Source organism: Hipposideros armiger, unplaced genomic scaffold (genome assembly GCF_001890085.2).
Source record: "Hipposideros armiger isolate ML-2016 unplaced genomic scaffold, ASM189008v1 scaffold_667, whole genome shotgun sequence".
Classification (NCBI taxonomy): Eukaryota; Metazoa; Chordata; class Mammalia; order Chiroptera; family Hipposideridae; genus Hipposideros; species Hipposideros armiger.
The window spans coordinates 192,614-209,713 of NW_017732017.1; the positions used below are offsets into that span (position 1 = coordinate 192,614).

The window sequence follows — 17,100 nt, forward strand, 5'->3', positions numbered from 1 at the left end:
TTTGAACCATTTGAATTTCCTTTTGGGTGAACTACCTGGGGTTTTTTTGCACATTTTTCTTTTAGGTCTACACACAATTTTATAGCTAGAAATTCACAAATTGGAGTAGGAATGATGGTGTTTAAATGTCATGTTTTGGATTGAAAAATGTAGTTATTATATACCTCACAGGCAACCTTGCATCTGTAAACAGGAGGTGAAAGTAAACCAGGTCAGAACTGACAGGGCATGGGTAATTTTTTTGTCTGGGTCCAATCTCAGACTCTTAACCGAAGAAAAAATACTGTACCTAAATATTATGAAAAGCACAAAAGCAGGCTCACTGTCTAGTTTCATCTGTTGCTTTTTGTAAAATAGTTTCATTTATTGTCTCATGGTTCTGGAGGCTGGAAGTCTGAAATGAAGGTGTCAGCAGGACTATGCTCCCTCTGAAATCTGCAGGAGATCCCTTCATTGCCCCTTGGTTGCCTCAGGTGAGTTGTTGGCAATCTTTGGCATTTCTTGGCTCACAGCAATATTCCTTGGTTAGCTGCATCCCAGCCATCTCTGTCTTCATCGTCACATGACATTTCCCCTGTATGTATGTCTTCACACAGCCATCTTCACACAAGGACACCCTACCTCTACTCCTACATGACCTCCTCTTAAGTGATTATATCTGCCACAGGTTTGTTTTCAAATAAGGTCACATTCTGAGGTACTGGGGGTTAGGGTTTCAGCACAATTCAAACCATAATAACTTTTCCATAGAATCTTTTGGGAGAAGGTGAGAGAGGGAGAGAGAGAACGGAAAAGTCAAAGGTGCCGAGCCTGTCCGAGTCACGTTGCCAGGAAACAGTTACAACTTCCGCACTCCCCAGGAGCACAGTGCAGTTGCACTACCTCGAGCTTCACTCTGACCTATCGGAGGAATTCACACAGCACCTCTGCCCCCCAGGTGGAGTCAATACTCCTTCCTGGGTTCGTGCATCACTGCCTGCAAGCACCACATTCAGCCAGCACCCTGCCCCCCTGCCTTGGACGGGGAGACCACACTGCCAGGTAAGAAAAAAAAGGAAAGTAGGAAGGCTCAAGAGACCCCCTCCCATCCGATCCCAGACTGCAGGCCTGGGAGACTTGTGCTTGCTTGTTGTGCTCCCTTGTGGCCCTTTGAGAGGGACGAGAACCCACAGGTGGAACTGTTCTGGAAGTAAGCCCAACTGCTCTCACGTTTCGGTCAAAAGACGTCCTTTTTGAATTTGACACCATTTAATAGGCCACTGAACCTATTACAAGGCTACGCATTGAGGCCAGGTTTTTCCACTTGGTTCACACACCTACATTTAGAGACCTTCCTGTCCTTCTGTGGACAGGATTTCAACTTTTGCTTGTTGTCTCAGAATTAACATGCAACCTTGCCTCGCTTTGCTGTGGTATATTTGACTATTAATCCACTCACATCTAAGCACTTTGCTTCCTTTCCCAAACACATCTTGGAGCATTTTTGGACCTTTTCAGTGGCCAAGGAATTTTATCCTAATTTCTAAAACGACATTGAGAAGTTATCATAATGTTCTAATGGGAATATATATATATATATATGTATATATATATACACATATGTTTTGCATTACTATGACCTCTTCCAATTTGAATATATATTGAATATATAAATATTTAGTGTAGGTCATTACTTGGTGTGATGATCATATAAGTCCAGATAATCCTTCTGCCAATGTTTATTACTTAATCCATTCCCCCACTGTCTTTTTTTCAAGAGCCATGGGCATTTTCTTTATATTCTAGGCTACTAAATAATTCTTGCCTTGTATAGCATATGATAGCTGGGTGGGATTTTTTTTTAACACGACAATTCTGTTGAGGATAACTCTTTTCAGATGATTATCTGGTTGATTTTTAGAAATGCAAATGCAGAGTTGTTTTTTAATTAGCTACACCTGGGTTATTTCTCCATGGACTCCGGGCCTCCAGAGAGCACTGGCTGAAAAAGGCTGGTGGACATCATTCTGGGGAAGGCAGAAAGAAAAGGTCAGTCCTGCCTTCCCCAGCCCTGCAGCAGCAATAGTTTTCTGGAAAGTGAGATAGAGAAAGTAAGGTTACATTTGAGTTTAAATGGTCGCTTTCTCTCCAACCAAAAGAACGTTCTTCTTCATCATTGCTTCAGCTGGGCTTATATGGGAGGTGACAGGGTACACAATGTGGGGCATGAGGTACTGTCTCCCTTCTTTTCAGAACTCACCTAATAACATCTTTCCCAGAACGAACATGCCTACTCAAAAGTCATTGAAGTTGATTTTAATCTACACCCTGCATTCTAGAATTTAGACACCAATGAGAGGCTAACCTAAGTTGTCTCCCAGGGTCTAAAAGGCCCTGGATCAGAGAATGGCATGCTTCCTACTGAGTTTACTAGGACATTAAACCACAATTTAATTCCACACTATCTTTCTATTATCAGTAATTCTCCTCAAAAACTACACTCATTACTACAGGGCCCCAAATAGAGTGAGGTAAGTGAGGTATTCTCCTAGGGGTGAAATTTAAAGAGGCCCTAAAGAGTCTCAACCATGAAGCAAATAATATTTTAATGCAAAAAAATAAAAAATAAAAACCAAATTGGCAAACTAAGCCAGCTAACTGCCTACCTTTGTAAATAAAGTTTTCAGGGCTCGGATTAGGGTGGGAGAGAGGCAGGACCTACTAGTGAGGGGTGGGTCCTGCATTTGAAATTTTTATATATTGCTCATCATGGATTTTTCTGCATTCATTTTGATTTTTTTAAATATTGCATTAAGGGCCGGCCGAGTGGCTCAGTTGGTTAAGAGCTCACTCAAGAGTTTGAGCTCTGAGCAACAGTGGTTCAAGTCCAGCCTGAGCTGAGCTGCCACTGAGCTGCCAACAGGTGGCAGGATGGCTCAGCTAAAAAAAAATAATAGAAAAAAATTGCATTAAAATATTTATCTAGAGAGGGATCTAAGATGGCAGAGTAGAAAAACAGTGTGCCTGTTTCCTTCCATAAACACATCAAAGTTCCAACTGAATTATAGGACAACCAACCTACAGAACCATCTGAAATCTAGCTGAACAAAAGCTTTATTATAACTAAGGATATAAAGAAGCCATGTTGAGACTGGCAGGAGGGGTGGAGACGAGAGACAGGTTGGTCCCAAGCCTCCTTGTGGCAGATAAAAATTGGGAGGGATATCTCAGCCACAGAGGCTCCCCATGGAGGAGCAAGGGACCCAGCCACACACCAGGCTCCCCAGCCCAGAGTACTGGTGCCAGGAAGAAGAGCCACCGCAACATCTGGCTATGAAAAACAGTGGGGGTTCCAACCTGGTGGGATGGAAGGCTTCAGGAAACCCAGATGTGCTCTTAGAGGTCCCAAAGAGACTCACTCTCTGGCACTCACTCTGGGGTCCGGCGGAGGGACAGTGACTCAGGGGGTGCTGCAGGCTGAGGTGTGTGGCTTCAGGGTATGGGCTGGAAGATAGTGTCCATTTTCCATATGTAGGTCCTCCTCCCGTGCAGCAGGCCAAATCTAAATCTGATTGGTCTAGTGAGCTCCGTTGCTCCACCCTGGTGACTCACTGAGGCCCCACCACACCCAATTCCTTACTGCACAGGGCTTTATCAGTGGTTGAACCTTAGGGGAGGAGGCAACTGGCAGAAGACCTTGGTGTGTCCTGCCCTTTTGTGGAGCTACTCCAGACCCGATACTGGTGGAAGCCATTCTTGGTTCACAGCGTGGCCTCTCCCACATGCCTCCAGGTCCAGCACAGGCAGCGAATAACCATGGATCGCTTTGTCACTCCTAACACATAGTTCCCAACCAGTCACAGGCAGTGGTTGACCTGGGCCTGCACAGCAGCCCCTCCTAAGAGGCCCCAGAACATACTTGAAGGTTGGCTTCAGACCACAGCAGAACACCACCCAATTAGCCCGACAGGAGGCACACCCAAAGCCCATTGAGGCAAATCCCACTTCATGTGGTAAGCCCCCCTGCACAGCAGCAGCCCATAAGCTTTGGATGTGGCCAAACCCCATAGCCGGCCAGCCTGAGGGTCAGTTTCACCCACTGATGTGCAAATAGCAATCAAGGCTCAAATATAACAGGAGGGCCCACACAAGGGACACTCCTGGAACACGCAGCTCAGGTGACCAGGGAGACTGTGCCACTGGGCCCCACAGGGCACCTTCTATACATACGGCTACCCGACAAGACTGAGAGACATAGCAGATCTACCTAACACATAGAAACAAACACAGGAAGGCAGCCAAAATGAGGAAACAAAGGAATATGTCCCAACTGAAAGAGCAGGTGAAAACTCCAGAAAAAGAACTAAATGAAATGGAGGCAAAAATCCTACCAGAGACAGAGTTCAAAACACTGATTATAAGGCTGCTCGAGAAACTTAGTGCGGACTCCAACAAAGAGATAGTAAGCATAAAAAAAGACAGAAACCATCAAAAAGAACCAGTCAGGAGTGAAGAATAAAATAACTGACATGAAGGATGCAATAGGAGGAATCATCAGCAGACTAGATGAAGCAGAGGATTAAATCAGTGAAATGGAAGTCAAGATAGCAGAAAACACCCAATCAGAGCAACAAAAGGAAAAAAGAATTTTAAAAAAATGAGGATAATTTAAGATTCATCTAAGATAACATCAAGTGTAACAACATTTGCACTATAGGGGTACCAGAAGAAGAGAGACCAAGGGATTGAGAACCTATTTGAAGAAATAATGACTGAAAACTTTCCTAACTTGGCAAAGAAAATAGACATACAAGTCCAGGAAGCACAGAGAATCCCAAACAAGATGAAACCAAACAAGAACACACCAAGACACATTATAATTAAAATGGCAACGGTTAAAGACAACGAGAGACTCTTAAAACAAGCTACAGAAAGGCCTCTAGTAATTTACAGGGAGCTCCCATAAGATTGTCAGCTGATTTCTCAACAGAAACTTTGCAGGGCAGAAGGCATTGGCAGGAAATACTCAGTGATGAAAAACAAGGATCTACAACCAAGATTACCCAGCAAGGCTATCATTTACAATCGAAGGACAGATAAAAGAGCTTCCCAGACAAGAAAAAGCTAAAGGAGTTCATCAGCACCAAACCAGTAGTAGTAATATAAGGAATGTTAAAGGGACTTCTTTAAGACAAAATAAATTAAAAATTAATTAATTTTAAAAAATGGAATAATAAAATGGCAATAACTACATATTTAACAATTACTTTGTTAATAAATATTAGTAAATAAATAATTTACTAATGTAAATGGATTAAATGCTCCAATCAAAAACATAGAGTGGCTGAATGGATAAGAAAGCAAGACCCTTCCATATGCTGCCTACAAGAGACTCGCTTACACAGACTGAAAGTAAAGGGATGGAAAAAGTTATTTCATGAAAGTCAAAATGGGGTGGGGTGGGGGTGGGGGAACCTGGGGTAGCAGCACTTATACCAGACAAAATAGACTTTCAAACAAAGGCTATAACAAGAGACAAAGAAGGACCCAGTAATCCCACTTCTGGATATTTATCTGAAGAAACCCAAAATGCTACTTCAAGGGGACGAGTGCATCCATATGTTCATTGCAGCATTATTTACAATGGCCAAGATGTGGAGGCAGCCTGGGTGTTTGGCGATAGATGAATGGATAAAGAGCAGGTGGTACATACATGAACATACAATGGAATATTGCTCTGCCATGGAAGGGAGGGGGTTCTTGCCATCTGTGGTGGCATAGATGAACCTGGAGGGTATTGTGCTGGGTGGAATGTCAGACAGAGAAAGACAGTTGCAATGTGATTTCACTGATATGTGGAGTCTAAAGAACAAAATAAACAAAATGGAAACACACTTATAGATACAGAGAACATTTTGATGGTTGCCACATGGGAGGGGATTTGAGAGGTGGGTGAAAAACAGGAATGGATGAAGAAGTACAAATTGGTAGTTACAAAATAGTCATGGGGATGTAGGGTATAGCATAAGGAATATAGTAAATAATATTATAATAACTATTATGTGGTCAGAAGAGTACTAGGCTAGTCAGGGGGAATCAATTCTTAAATTATGCAAATGTCTAACCACTATGCTGTACATCTGAAATTAATATAAAGTAATATTGAATGTTAACTATAATTGAAAAATTTTTAAGGGGGAATAGGAGGTTGAAATTTCCAGGTATAAAACAAGTAAGTCATGGGGGATGTAATGTACATACAGCATGGAGAATATAGTCAATAATATTTTGATAGCATAGTACGGTGTTAGATGGTTGCTGGGCTTTTGATGATCACTTCTTTAGGTATATAAATGTTGAAAAACTATGGTGTACACCTGAAACTGATAGAATGTTGTATGTTAGCTATGTTTTTTTAATAAAAATCTTTTAAAAATATTTATCGTGATTATTGAGATGGGTTGTTTTTTTCTCTGAACCCATAAATTCTGCAATTGAAACATGTTCTTACGACTAGCCTCACCCTAGTCCTGGCCCTGAAAAATACAGAGGAGTCAACAAAAAGCTATATACCTTGCTCAACCACCACTCCTAAGTAAGAACCAGGCTGGTCCCCTCACCATCTGTCAGCGGACACAGGCCCTCACCATGATGTCTCCTGCTGACCTGGTGGGTTTCAAAACCCTCTCCTCTAGCTTGCTGAGCACGTGTATTAACGTACGTTGCATTCTGATTGGTCTCCACTCGCAGCCAGAGTGCCTCGACCACGTGTGCTTTTGCACTTGGGCTGACGTTCTAAAATGATCTCTTCCTCTTCTCGAAGTTACCTAAATCCCACCATTCGCTATCGCTTAGTCTCCTCCACAACGCCTTTCAGAACCGCGCTGACCCGCAGCGATGTTCTCTCCGGCAGTGGTCCTGCGCCTCAGCCCTGTGCTTGGCTCCGGGACCTGGGGTGACAGGACGCGGCCTCGCCGGGGTCGCCGGGGCGGTGGACAAGCTCCACGCCCCGGTCCAGCTCGCAGTCCTGTAGCCACATCCTTGCGCCGGGCATCTAGTGATCGCGTCTGCGCGCTCCGCTGAGTCCGCCTGAGTGAGAAAGGGACAGAACCGCTCCCAGGTACAAACGGGAGGAGACTGAAAAGCGAGAAAAAGCTCCCGGCGCGCCAGTGCGCAGGCGCAGCGCGCCTGGTCTCGCCTTCGGCCTGGTCCCCGTCCGCTAGCTCGGCGCTCGGCTCCCCAGTGGGGGGCGCTAGCAGGAGAGCGCCGCCGCGGGTGTGGGCTCTCCCGAGGGCGTGGTGCGGGCGGAGGGGCGCCGGCCAGATGCAGCGGGTGACGGCGGGTGACAGCGGGCGGGGCGGCGGGCGGCGCCGCGTCCACGCCCTCCGCTCGGCCGGGCCGGGAGGGTCCCGGGGTTCCGTGCGCGCCGGGGCCGTCGGGCTGAGGCACACAGCTCGGACGCGGCGCCATGCGCGGCCCCGCTGCCCGTCCGCTGCGGCTCCTCGTGAGGCGGGGCCCGGTCGCCTTCACGTGGACCCCGGCCGCCCGCGCCTCCTGGGCCCGGCTGCAGTCGACCGGCCTGTTGCCGCCGCGGCCTTGGTCAAGCGCGGGGCTGGGGCTCCTCGGGAGTGCAGGAGCCGCGCGAAGCCCGCGCTGCTGGACGAGCGGCTGCCTGGGCGGGGGTCCCGGCGGCCTCGGCGGCGGAGCGGGCCTCGCGCGGCTCCTGGGGCTGTGGACGCGGCGCCCCGGCGCCTGCAGCAGCGAAGTCCTCCGGCCCGGCGCGGCCCGGCTCCCACGCGCTGGACTCCCCGGCGGGGGGCGAGGCCTCGCGGCGCGGACCGGCGTGGCCTGCGGCCGCTGCGGCCGCTGCGGCTCCGAAAAAGGACTCAAGGCTGCGCCCCGCGGCGGCCGGGCGCTCGGAGGCCCGGAAGCTCCTGGAGCTGGCGTACCCCGAGCGCCGGAGGCTGGCAGGTAGGGCCCTCCCCGTCCACTTCCTTCCCTTCTGCCAGCCCGCACACCTTCCAAAAAGCGTGGTCCCGGGGCCTCCAGGAAGAGACTCTGCCGGGCGGCACACTGACCCTGCGCGGCTTGCAACGCCGTGAGGAGGGACCGGTGGCCTTCTCCCCGGGGATTTCTACCGGGAGGGCCGGACGGAGCGCTCACTTCACGGGACAGTTGTGGAGCCTTTCGGGTTAGTTGCGGACCAGTTTGAAGATTTGTTTTGTTTGTTTTCTTAGCCTGACATTACCCCAGTGTGGTGTTTCGTTGTTAGCAATTTGGGTCTGTTCCTCTTTGGCTTTGCCAGCATTCAGAACGAGCAGGGGGTTTCCCATCAACTATTTTTAAAAATTAACTCTAGCCAAAAACATGCTCATTTTGCGTTATGCACTTATACTGAGTTTTAAGACATCATTTGCTCTAGGCAAGTGTATTAGGCAGCCAGCAGCATAAGCTTTCAGATAGTCTTCTTGCCTTTGCCGCCCTGAGTGGGAGGTAGGAAGTTACCTCGCTCTTTAGAATAGTCAGCCCAGGCCAGATCAGTGATCTCTCCACTCCAGAAGTTTGGAGAAACTAGATCGCAATCCAACTAAATCATAATTAAGTATTTTTTCAAAGAAATGAAAAGGAATGAAATCCAGATAAACAGATAATTTTCTGTAGCGCCTCATTTTTAGCCATAATTAGAGAAATGATTAAATGCGAGTTTTACCAGGTTCCCCCCAATGAATCCATTTAAATGTATTGTGCCCTTGGGCTACATTGGTGAGTGGAGAGAACCGGTTTGTGCTCCTGCTGGGACTTCCAGCTTGGTGGGGGCGAAACCTTATGCGATAATGCTGGGACTAGAGCAGAAACTGCCGCTGTGGAAAGGCTTGGAAAGAAGACCTGTGAGGTTAGAGGTGCCACACTTGAAACTGGTGACAATCTTTTGTGCTTCTCTGCAAATCCATGGCCTTCATTAAGGCTCCGAGAGTCATGTGTGGTTCAGGGCAGGTTCGTGCTGTGGGGATGGCAGTGGAGGGGGACACTCTCCCTCTCACTGACTGTTAAAGCTGAGCGGGATTCGCAGTATCTCGGGGGTATAAAAATAATTACTCCATCACTTAGTTACTGTATGTCGACTTTGGTGGAAATAAAGACCCTTTCCTCTTTTAAAAGAAAAGTTTGAAACTAAGCACTCTCGTGGACTGTGAGCTGCTTGAGAAGTGGCTGTCTGATTCATCTCTAGTTCTTCATGTGTACGGCACAGGGTAGGGACAGAGGATGGTAAGGGAGGCCCAGGCTGAGGCCAAAGAAAGACATCCTGCCTGGAGCACTGCAGGGTGTGTCAGCCATCCTGCGTGTGTGTAGAAATCCTGTTTTGTTTCTGAAATAGTCAAGAAGGTTTTGTAGATGTCAGGCTTTCCTGGTGCCTGCATGTGCTCAGCCCTGCTAGGTAGCCCAGCCTCTCCATGACCATGGTCTCTGTACCCCCTTACCCTGGTCCAACATGTCCTGCCATGCCACTTTGTTGAGAAGACAGCCTGAAACAAGGCATAAGATGTACCTCCTTTTATTTTAAGAAGGGGAGCTATTTTGATATGTCATGTGGAATAATTGTGAACATGGAATTTGAGGAAATAAGTCTAGGGTTGGTACACAATTTTTTTTTTAACTTTTTAAACAGATACTAAATGCGTATTGTATCTTATGAGGAAATCTGATGAAAACCCCGTCTTAGGACATGGGGTTTCCTGCGAAGTCATGATATATGATATATTGAAGCCAATCTGGATGTTGGCATTTGTGGGATTAACAGGAAGTGAGGGGTCATCATTAATTTGTAGCTTATCATTAGAGCAGCCTCAGATGTTGGCCCATCTCCGAAGTGCTAGAGATAAAGAGCAGTTGTATGTGTGTATGTGTGTGTTTATTTTTTAAACAAGAAATCAAAAAGAGCTGAGTTGAAGAGTAGGAATTCCAATGTTAATTTGTTCATTTTTAGAAAAGCAAATACAAAAATTCTTTTCAAAAATTCATTTATGCATTTGAATAACAATATTTTCAACTGTGTAGCAATTTGCAAATAAGAACCTGAACTGTGTGATCAGAAAACTTTGATCTTAAGTAGTTTATATCAGGATCTTAAAAACAGGGTCTGCCTTCTGAAGTGTTTACAGAAGTGTGCTGAGAAGTTTCAGCATCGTTTCCGTTCTCATTCTAAAGGAACCGGAGTCCTCTAACCTGCCCTTGGCCTCTCCTGCCCGCATGTCACTTTGTGTAGGAATCCGCAGCTATCTTGCTCCAACTGTGGCTGGCCTACAAAGTTGCTCTCCAGTCTTTTTTCTCTGATAATTCTTCATCTTATCACCTTGGCCAAAGGAGTCTTAAAAGACACAGGGGCTCTCTGAGGAGCCCCGTGTGGACTGATGGGATAAGACATAATTGCTTAAAACCCTCTTGCTGCACCTGGCAGATAGAAGAGGCTGCTGAGGGCTCTGACCATCCTGTGAGTCAGGTAGGGAATGGAGTGGGTAAAGTTGGATCTTAGGAGTGAGCTGTGGGCCCTTAGGGTCCTGTGACATTGTAAAGACCCTGCCAGCCCAGAAATTAGTTCTTTGTGGGCCGGCCCTCTCGTGGAAGTGGCTTGCCTTGGCGGGCTCAGGTCAAACCGAAAAGGGCACGTCCATTTCTCCACCCCCAACTTGTTCAGTCGGGGCCTCTGTGGGCAACCTGGGAGGGTGCTTCCCACTTAAATTACTGATAGAGGCTTGTGTGGTTTGAGATTAGGACTGTTCTTAGAACTTGGTGCCCGCCAGGAGCTTTGGCTGAAGTTGTAGTGATATTTTGTGACCAGAATGAATAGAGTGATAAAACCAGTGGAAGCAGTACGCAAGGAGAGAACAAGTAGTGCTTAGAATGACTTTTCCTGGAGCCCACGTTAGGACAGAGGTTCTGACAAGTATGGTACTGACAGGACAGTGAGGCTGAACCTTTGAAACTGAGACTACTTCAGAAAGCCAGGAATGTTCGTTTGCTACGGAAATACCATATTTCAAAGAAAACATTAAATTCTGTATCTGTGCTGTGAAATGTGCTAGTCAGCATCGATGTAAGTGTAAAATACACACCAGATTTTGAAAGGACTTACTATGAAAAAAAGTAAAATATCCTAACTTTTTTAATGTGAATTACATGACGAATAATACTTTGGATATATTGGATCAAATAAAATATGTTACTAAAATTAATTTTACCTGTTTCTTTTACTCTTTTTCATGTTACAACTAGAAAATTTTAAATCACATAGGTCTACTGGAAATTTAAAATCACATAGGTCTACTGTCATATGTCTATTGGACAGCAAGTTCCAGAGTCCAAGGCAGGCCCCCTGCTGACATGGCACGGGTGCCTAATGCCTAACACAGGCTGCCAACCTGGCCTTGTTCCAGATGTGCCAGGGCTCAGACCTTTGCCCCACAGATCAGTTCACGAACCCAAGGCCTTTGCTGCACTCTGCCTCCCGCTAGCTCTCAGGTCTGCAGCTCTTCCCCTGTCCACCTTCATGTCAGCCTCTAACCTGCATGTGTCCTCGACTCCTTTGTTCCCCATATTACCCACCTGCATTCGTAAAAATGTCCTCTAGACACCTGAAAATGCAGCACCTTTAAAGACCCAAGTTACCCGAAGCTGCCTTCTTCCTCTGTCCCCTCTCAGAGTAGGACTGCTGTGTGACCCCTTTGCCAAAGCCAGACACACAGTTGTTTCTGACTCCAGGCAGTGACAACTGTGATAAAGATAACAGTGAACATTTATTGTTACTAGATACTGGGCACTGTGCCACATGCTTTACATGTGTATTTAATTTACTGATCACAACATTTCCATGAGGGAGGTATTGTTTTTATTGCCATTTTACAGGAAGAAGCTGAGGCACTGAGAGGTTGAGTGAATCAAGGTCAAACAGCTAGATGGCAGCGTTAAGGTTCCGACCTGTCAGTCCCAACTTCAGAAACAGTCCTCCATATGCTTCCCAAATCCAGCCAGCCATCAGGTCCTAGAGAGTCTAGTTCTTAAAAATACCTCCAGTCCTGTCACCGTCCTTATCCCCTTTGCTCCCCGCAGTTCATCCTAGGCCCCCTCTCTCCTGGAGCATGGGAACAACGTTTTAACTGTCCCTCTGTCTGCTGCCCTGCTAGTGGCCAGTCCTCCCCTTTTACTCTGCATGCAGCCAGAATGGATCGTTTAAGAACCAAATCTGACTGCCTCACTCCACAACCTGAAGCCCTGGCAGGCCTGCACGGCTGCCACGTCCCTGTTCTCCTTTATAATCTGGAACCTGCTGCCACCTTCCCTCCCTGTGAGGTCCTACCCTAACCCCAGGCTAGGCCCATGCTGTTTCTTCCACTGAGAATGTGGGCGGATGAAGAAGACAGGCTTAGTCTCAGAATGTGGTTCCATGTCACATGAACGGGGTGACTTGGACAAGCTCCCTCACTTCTTGAGTATCCTTTCTGAAAAAATAAGGATAGCAGGCGGGTTGTTTGTGAGGAGTGAAGATATGCATATCAGATGCTTCAGATAGTGGTGGGGGCTCCTTAGTACTGCATCTTTGCTCCTTGAATGACATTGGGGACAGGTACCTGCCTAAGACGTGAATCATTAGAAGATCTATCCCCTGGGTCCAGCAGGTGGTACTCATGCTTTACAGCTTCCTTACACCCCAAACCTTTGTCCTCCCACCAGCTCCCTGCCTCCCAGAGCCCTACATTTTAGGTCCTTTTTCCCCTTTCTTTTGAAGGATTTCTTTCACCGAATGCCACAATTCAGTAGAATGAGGGTAACATTTACTTTAAGCTGTCAAGAGATAGATAACAGAAGTTGCTGAGGTCCCTTCAGGCACGGACAGGAGCAAGCCAGAGCTTTAACCATGGAGAAAAGGTGGAGAAGAATTTCAGGACCGCAGTGTGCTCAGCATGTGGAGTTTAGAGAGAAAGCTGAAATAGTTGTTATGTGCAAGTCTAAAGTATTCGTTAATGCCAAAGGCAGTCATCATATGCAGGAAAACCCTGATTAACAAGAATCCGCATAACCGGAAGCTAAATAAACCTTTTGTTTCACTTTTGTCTCCATTTACTTTGTAGGAGAAAGAGGCAAATGGCAATAAAAAAGGTGAAAAAAATTTTTTTTAAAGAAGTGAGGGGATATCCTGGAATGAGTTTGGATTTAGATCAGTTCCTCCTCTATAATCATCATTATTGTGTGAGAACTAGTGTTCAGAATCAAAGTCATGGGGCATTTCATTCATGAAATACAGATTCTTATTTTTGGAATCATAACTTTGATTTAGAATTGGAGGAAGAGGGAGAGATGGAACTTTCCAGCGTTTCCTGCACATTCCACTTTTGGAAGTATTTGCTGAGGCGGAAGAACAGAGTAGAGACACTAGTTACCACGACAGGCCAGACCGAAGGCTTTTGCTTGGGCCCTCATCCACTGTGACACCTGCTTCTGGGATGTGCCCGCTCGTCTCAGCGGAGTCCTGTAGGACCAGGTGACCGTCTCCCTGCCCTTTGGGCTTCCAGTCCCCCTTGGCATCTGAAAACAAAACCCCAGGTTCTTGCATCAGAATAAAATGGCTTTGGCCAGGTTCACATCACCCAGTTAAATTGTGATTATGGGATTTTTACCAAGCTCTGCAGAGGAGTCGTCTCCGTGGGGACTCTGATGCACTGGGTCCTGCGTTCCTACTTAGGCTAATGAGGGACTTTGGTCTGATATGCTTTTATGCCTCCTTTGCTAAAGTTCAATTTATTCATTCATTCAACAGATATTTCCTGCACTTTCTTTCCTATGTGCCTGTCCCCATAAGCTGCAGGGATACAGCAGTGAGCAAAACAGAACCCAATCTTTTCTGTCCTAATGCAGAGATAGACAATAAACAAGTGAACCATTCGGAATGTCCACAGTGGGGAAGTGGGAGAGGAATGAGAGAGAGTGGGGTAGGCAGTGCTGGGTGTCTTGTTTTCTGTGAGGCGCCAGTGCAGGCTTCTTGAGAAGAGGACACAAACACTACAAGGAGGCGAGCAAGGTTGTGTCAGTGTCCCCTCTTAAGCAAGCAGGTTCACATTTCCCCCAGAGCTCTGTTTGCCAACTCAGTGGCCAGGTGGCACTGCCTGTGCTCTGTACTCTTTGGTAAGGTTACATAAAAGTTAACACCTTTAGCTGAAGCAGGAGCATTAGGCAAAACAAGTAGAGGAGCAGCCGCTGTTGGCTGGTGATGGAATTCCCATCCCCTGGCTCCGTCCAGCTGGTATTCACCCGCCACTGACTCTCAGTGGTGCTGCTGGCTGGGTTCCTCATAGGACCAAATTCAGAAGGTACCCAGTGGAACATCCCTGCCCCCAGTCACCCAGTACCACTCTTCAGGAAGTACCTGTGTAACTGTTTCTTGTTTCTCTCCCGGAGATGTCCTGTGTGCACGCAGACTTGAAAACCCAGGCAAAAGCCCCCCAGATGCTAGCATTTGTGTCCTTGGCTTTTTTAGGTGGGCTGCTTCATGTCAGAACCTGTAGACTTGCTTGTTCTACATAATTTTTCTAAAATAATGCTGCATCTTGATTTAACTTGTTCCCCACGGATGGCTGTTTGGGATATTTTGAGTCTTTTGCTGGTATAAACAATACTGTAATGAACATCCTTGAATGTACATTTTTGCATACACGTGGAATTGCTGAATCAAAGGGAATGGGCAGTCACATTTTGACCGATAACAATTGAATGGCTCTCTGTTGCTGTTGTACCGTTTGCACTACCACTAACTGTGTAAGTGCCTTTTTCCCCACAGCTTCACCAACATGGGATGTTATCAAACTCTGACCTTTGCCTATCTAGTAGATGAAAAATGGCGTTTCTTCGTAGTTTTATTGCATGCCTCTTATTATGAGTGCAGTTATCTGTGATATGTATTGTTCCTAATTGAATTTTCTCAGTTTTTCTTTTTTGATAAGACTGTTTCCCATCTTTCTGTTTTTTAGGTGTATGAGCAATTGTGTTCTTATTTATTTTCAGATCATGCTGCTGTTCTGGTGCTTTCTTCCCCAAAGCAATAATATTAAGAACACATCACGTGTGTAAGGGATGCCCATTACTACTTTCCAAAGTTTATTTAAAGTGTTCGGAAATACTAGACACAATCAAGAAGTTTACCTGCATACTTAGATCTTTAAGCTGAGGTACACTCAGGTACCAAGGAATAACAATGTATCACGTGAACCTGGAAACTATCCGGAGATGAGTCCCCACATCCAGAGGCAGGAAGGGGGCCAGCCTGATCAGTGCGCAGGTGCTCCTGGCCAGGGGAGAGGTCAGGCCGGGTGACACAGACAGTTGTTCATCCAGGCTCTGGCTGTGACCAGCCTCTCCCTACAGTCCGCCAGCTTGTCTGGCCCTGGAACCCCTTTGGTTCCTCCCTCAGTCAGGGGTCTGGGGCTAAAGGGCGGGAGAAGAGTCTCAGCACCCACCCTTGCTGACGTGCCAGTGACCTTGAGAGCTGCTTGTGTCTTGCAGCTGCAGTTGGCTTCCTGGCCATGTCTAGTGTCATCACCATGTCTGCTCCCTTCTTCCTGGGGAGGATAATAGACGTCATTTACACAGACCCCACCGTGGACTACAGCAGCAACCTGACCCGCCTCTGCCTGGCACTCAGCGGCGTGTTCCTGTGTGGTGCAGCTGCTAATGCCGTTCGTGTCTACCTCATGCAAACTTCAGGTAAAAGCCCTCACCTCAACTCGGGGAGTGACCATCCCCGAGGACAGGCAGGGGACGCAGCGGCTGCCTGTGCTGCAGGCCCAAGGGTTCCTTTTCTTCCAGTACCATGCCCAGTGGGGACAGGTCCCCACGTAGGGCCAGATGCCATGCTGTGAGTGTAGTTAGTTCCAGCGCTCTCTTCTCAGCTTTCCTTTCACAGGAGCTGGGGTGCAGGGAGGCTGCCCTGCCCTGCTGCCTGTCTGCTGAGGGTTGGAGAACAGGCCTTCAGTTAGGTCAGCATTCTGGGCCCTCTTCAGGGAGTGGCCCCCTGCTTGTCCCCTGCAGTTGGAGCTGGCTGATCACTGCACAGCTTTCCGTGTTTAGGCCATCACTACCACAATCATGCCAGAGCCCAGGACGCCCAACTCCAAGTCGGTTGCTTGCCATTTCACTAATAAAATAAATACTTGGTAGATAATTAACCAGTTCTTGTCATTTTAAAGTTCAATACAGGAAAGGGTTGCCAAGGAGGACGTGAATTAGCTCTGGGGCAGGTAATGCAGTAAAATGTCTTTGTAAATAGGACATCTCGCAGCCACATTCCTCATTTCATCGCTGTAGCCTCTCCCCAGCATCCACAGTCTGTAGTTACTAAGAGAGCACTAATGCTAGTATGAATGCATGTGTTTCCACCCCACCGGATTGATGGGCACCAGGTGTGTGTGGGGGCTGCACTGCCCAGTAGAGGTGATGGCACTGGGCCGAGCTGTTGTGTGGGAGACTGAGCCGTTCCTGTTTGCTTTTGCAGGTCAGCGCATTGTGAACGGGCTGAGAGCTTCGTTGTTCTCCTCCATCCTGAGGCAGGAGGTCGCTTTCTTTGACAAGACCCGCACAGGGGAATTGATTAACCGCCTCTCCTCAGACACGGCGCTCCTGGGGCGCTCAGTGACTGAAAACCTCTCGGACGGGCTCAGGGCTGGGGCCCAGGCTTTTGTCGGTATTGGCATGATGGTACGTTGGCCGGCTCCTGTTGATACCCCCTGGCCAGGCCTTGGCCCGCACCAGGCCTCTCCGGCGTGAGGTCCGTTCTCATCGCCCTGTAGCCTCCTAGCCCAGAGCGCTGTCACAGGGGCTGCAGGAACACAGAGACAGCTCCCTCCCGTGGCCTCCTGCACCTGCATTTCTCCCGAATGAATGCTCATCTGCAGAACAGACTGCTGCATTCAGAAAATATTACATTGTTGCCAGGGTTTTCAGAAAATGTGTGCAGGCAGAAAAGAGCAGCAAGCGGAAGGAACCCTTTGGGTCTGAGCAGTGGGTCAGAGGAAGACAGTGACTTACATGCCCCTAAAGGCAGTGAGACTGCCACTGCTACCTTGAGGACCAACCAGC

General features: G+C 47.5%; 2 protein-coding genes across 2 annotated transcripts in view; one reads left to right on the forward strand and one right to left on the reverse strand.

Annotated features, from left to right (window-relative positions):
• The window catches only part of LOC109372854 (translation initiation factor IF-2-like), a 7,893-nt gene extending 444 nt beyond the window's left edge, over positions 1 to 7,449 (reverse strand). The window contains exon 1 of the mRNA XM_019626365.1: positions 6,869 to 7,449. Coding sequence (XP_019481910.1) covers positions 6,869 to 7,449 — 581 coding nt within the window. The remainder of the gene's footprint in view (positions 1 to 6,868) is intronic.
• ABCB10 (ATP binding cassette subfamily B member 10) overlaps positions 7,361 to 17,100 on the forward strand; it is a 42,560-nt gene continuing 32,820 nt past the window's right edge. The window contains 4 exon segments of the mRNA XM_019626347.1: positions 7,361 to 7,791; positions 7,793 to 7,950; positions 15,529 to 15,729; positions 16,517 to 16,719. Of these exon segments, the coding sequence (XP_019481892.1) occupies positions 7,448 to 7,791; positions 7,793 to 7,950; positions 15,529 to 15,729; positions 16,517 to 16,719 (906 nt within the window). The 5' untranslated portion in view covers positions 7,361 to 7,447.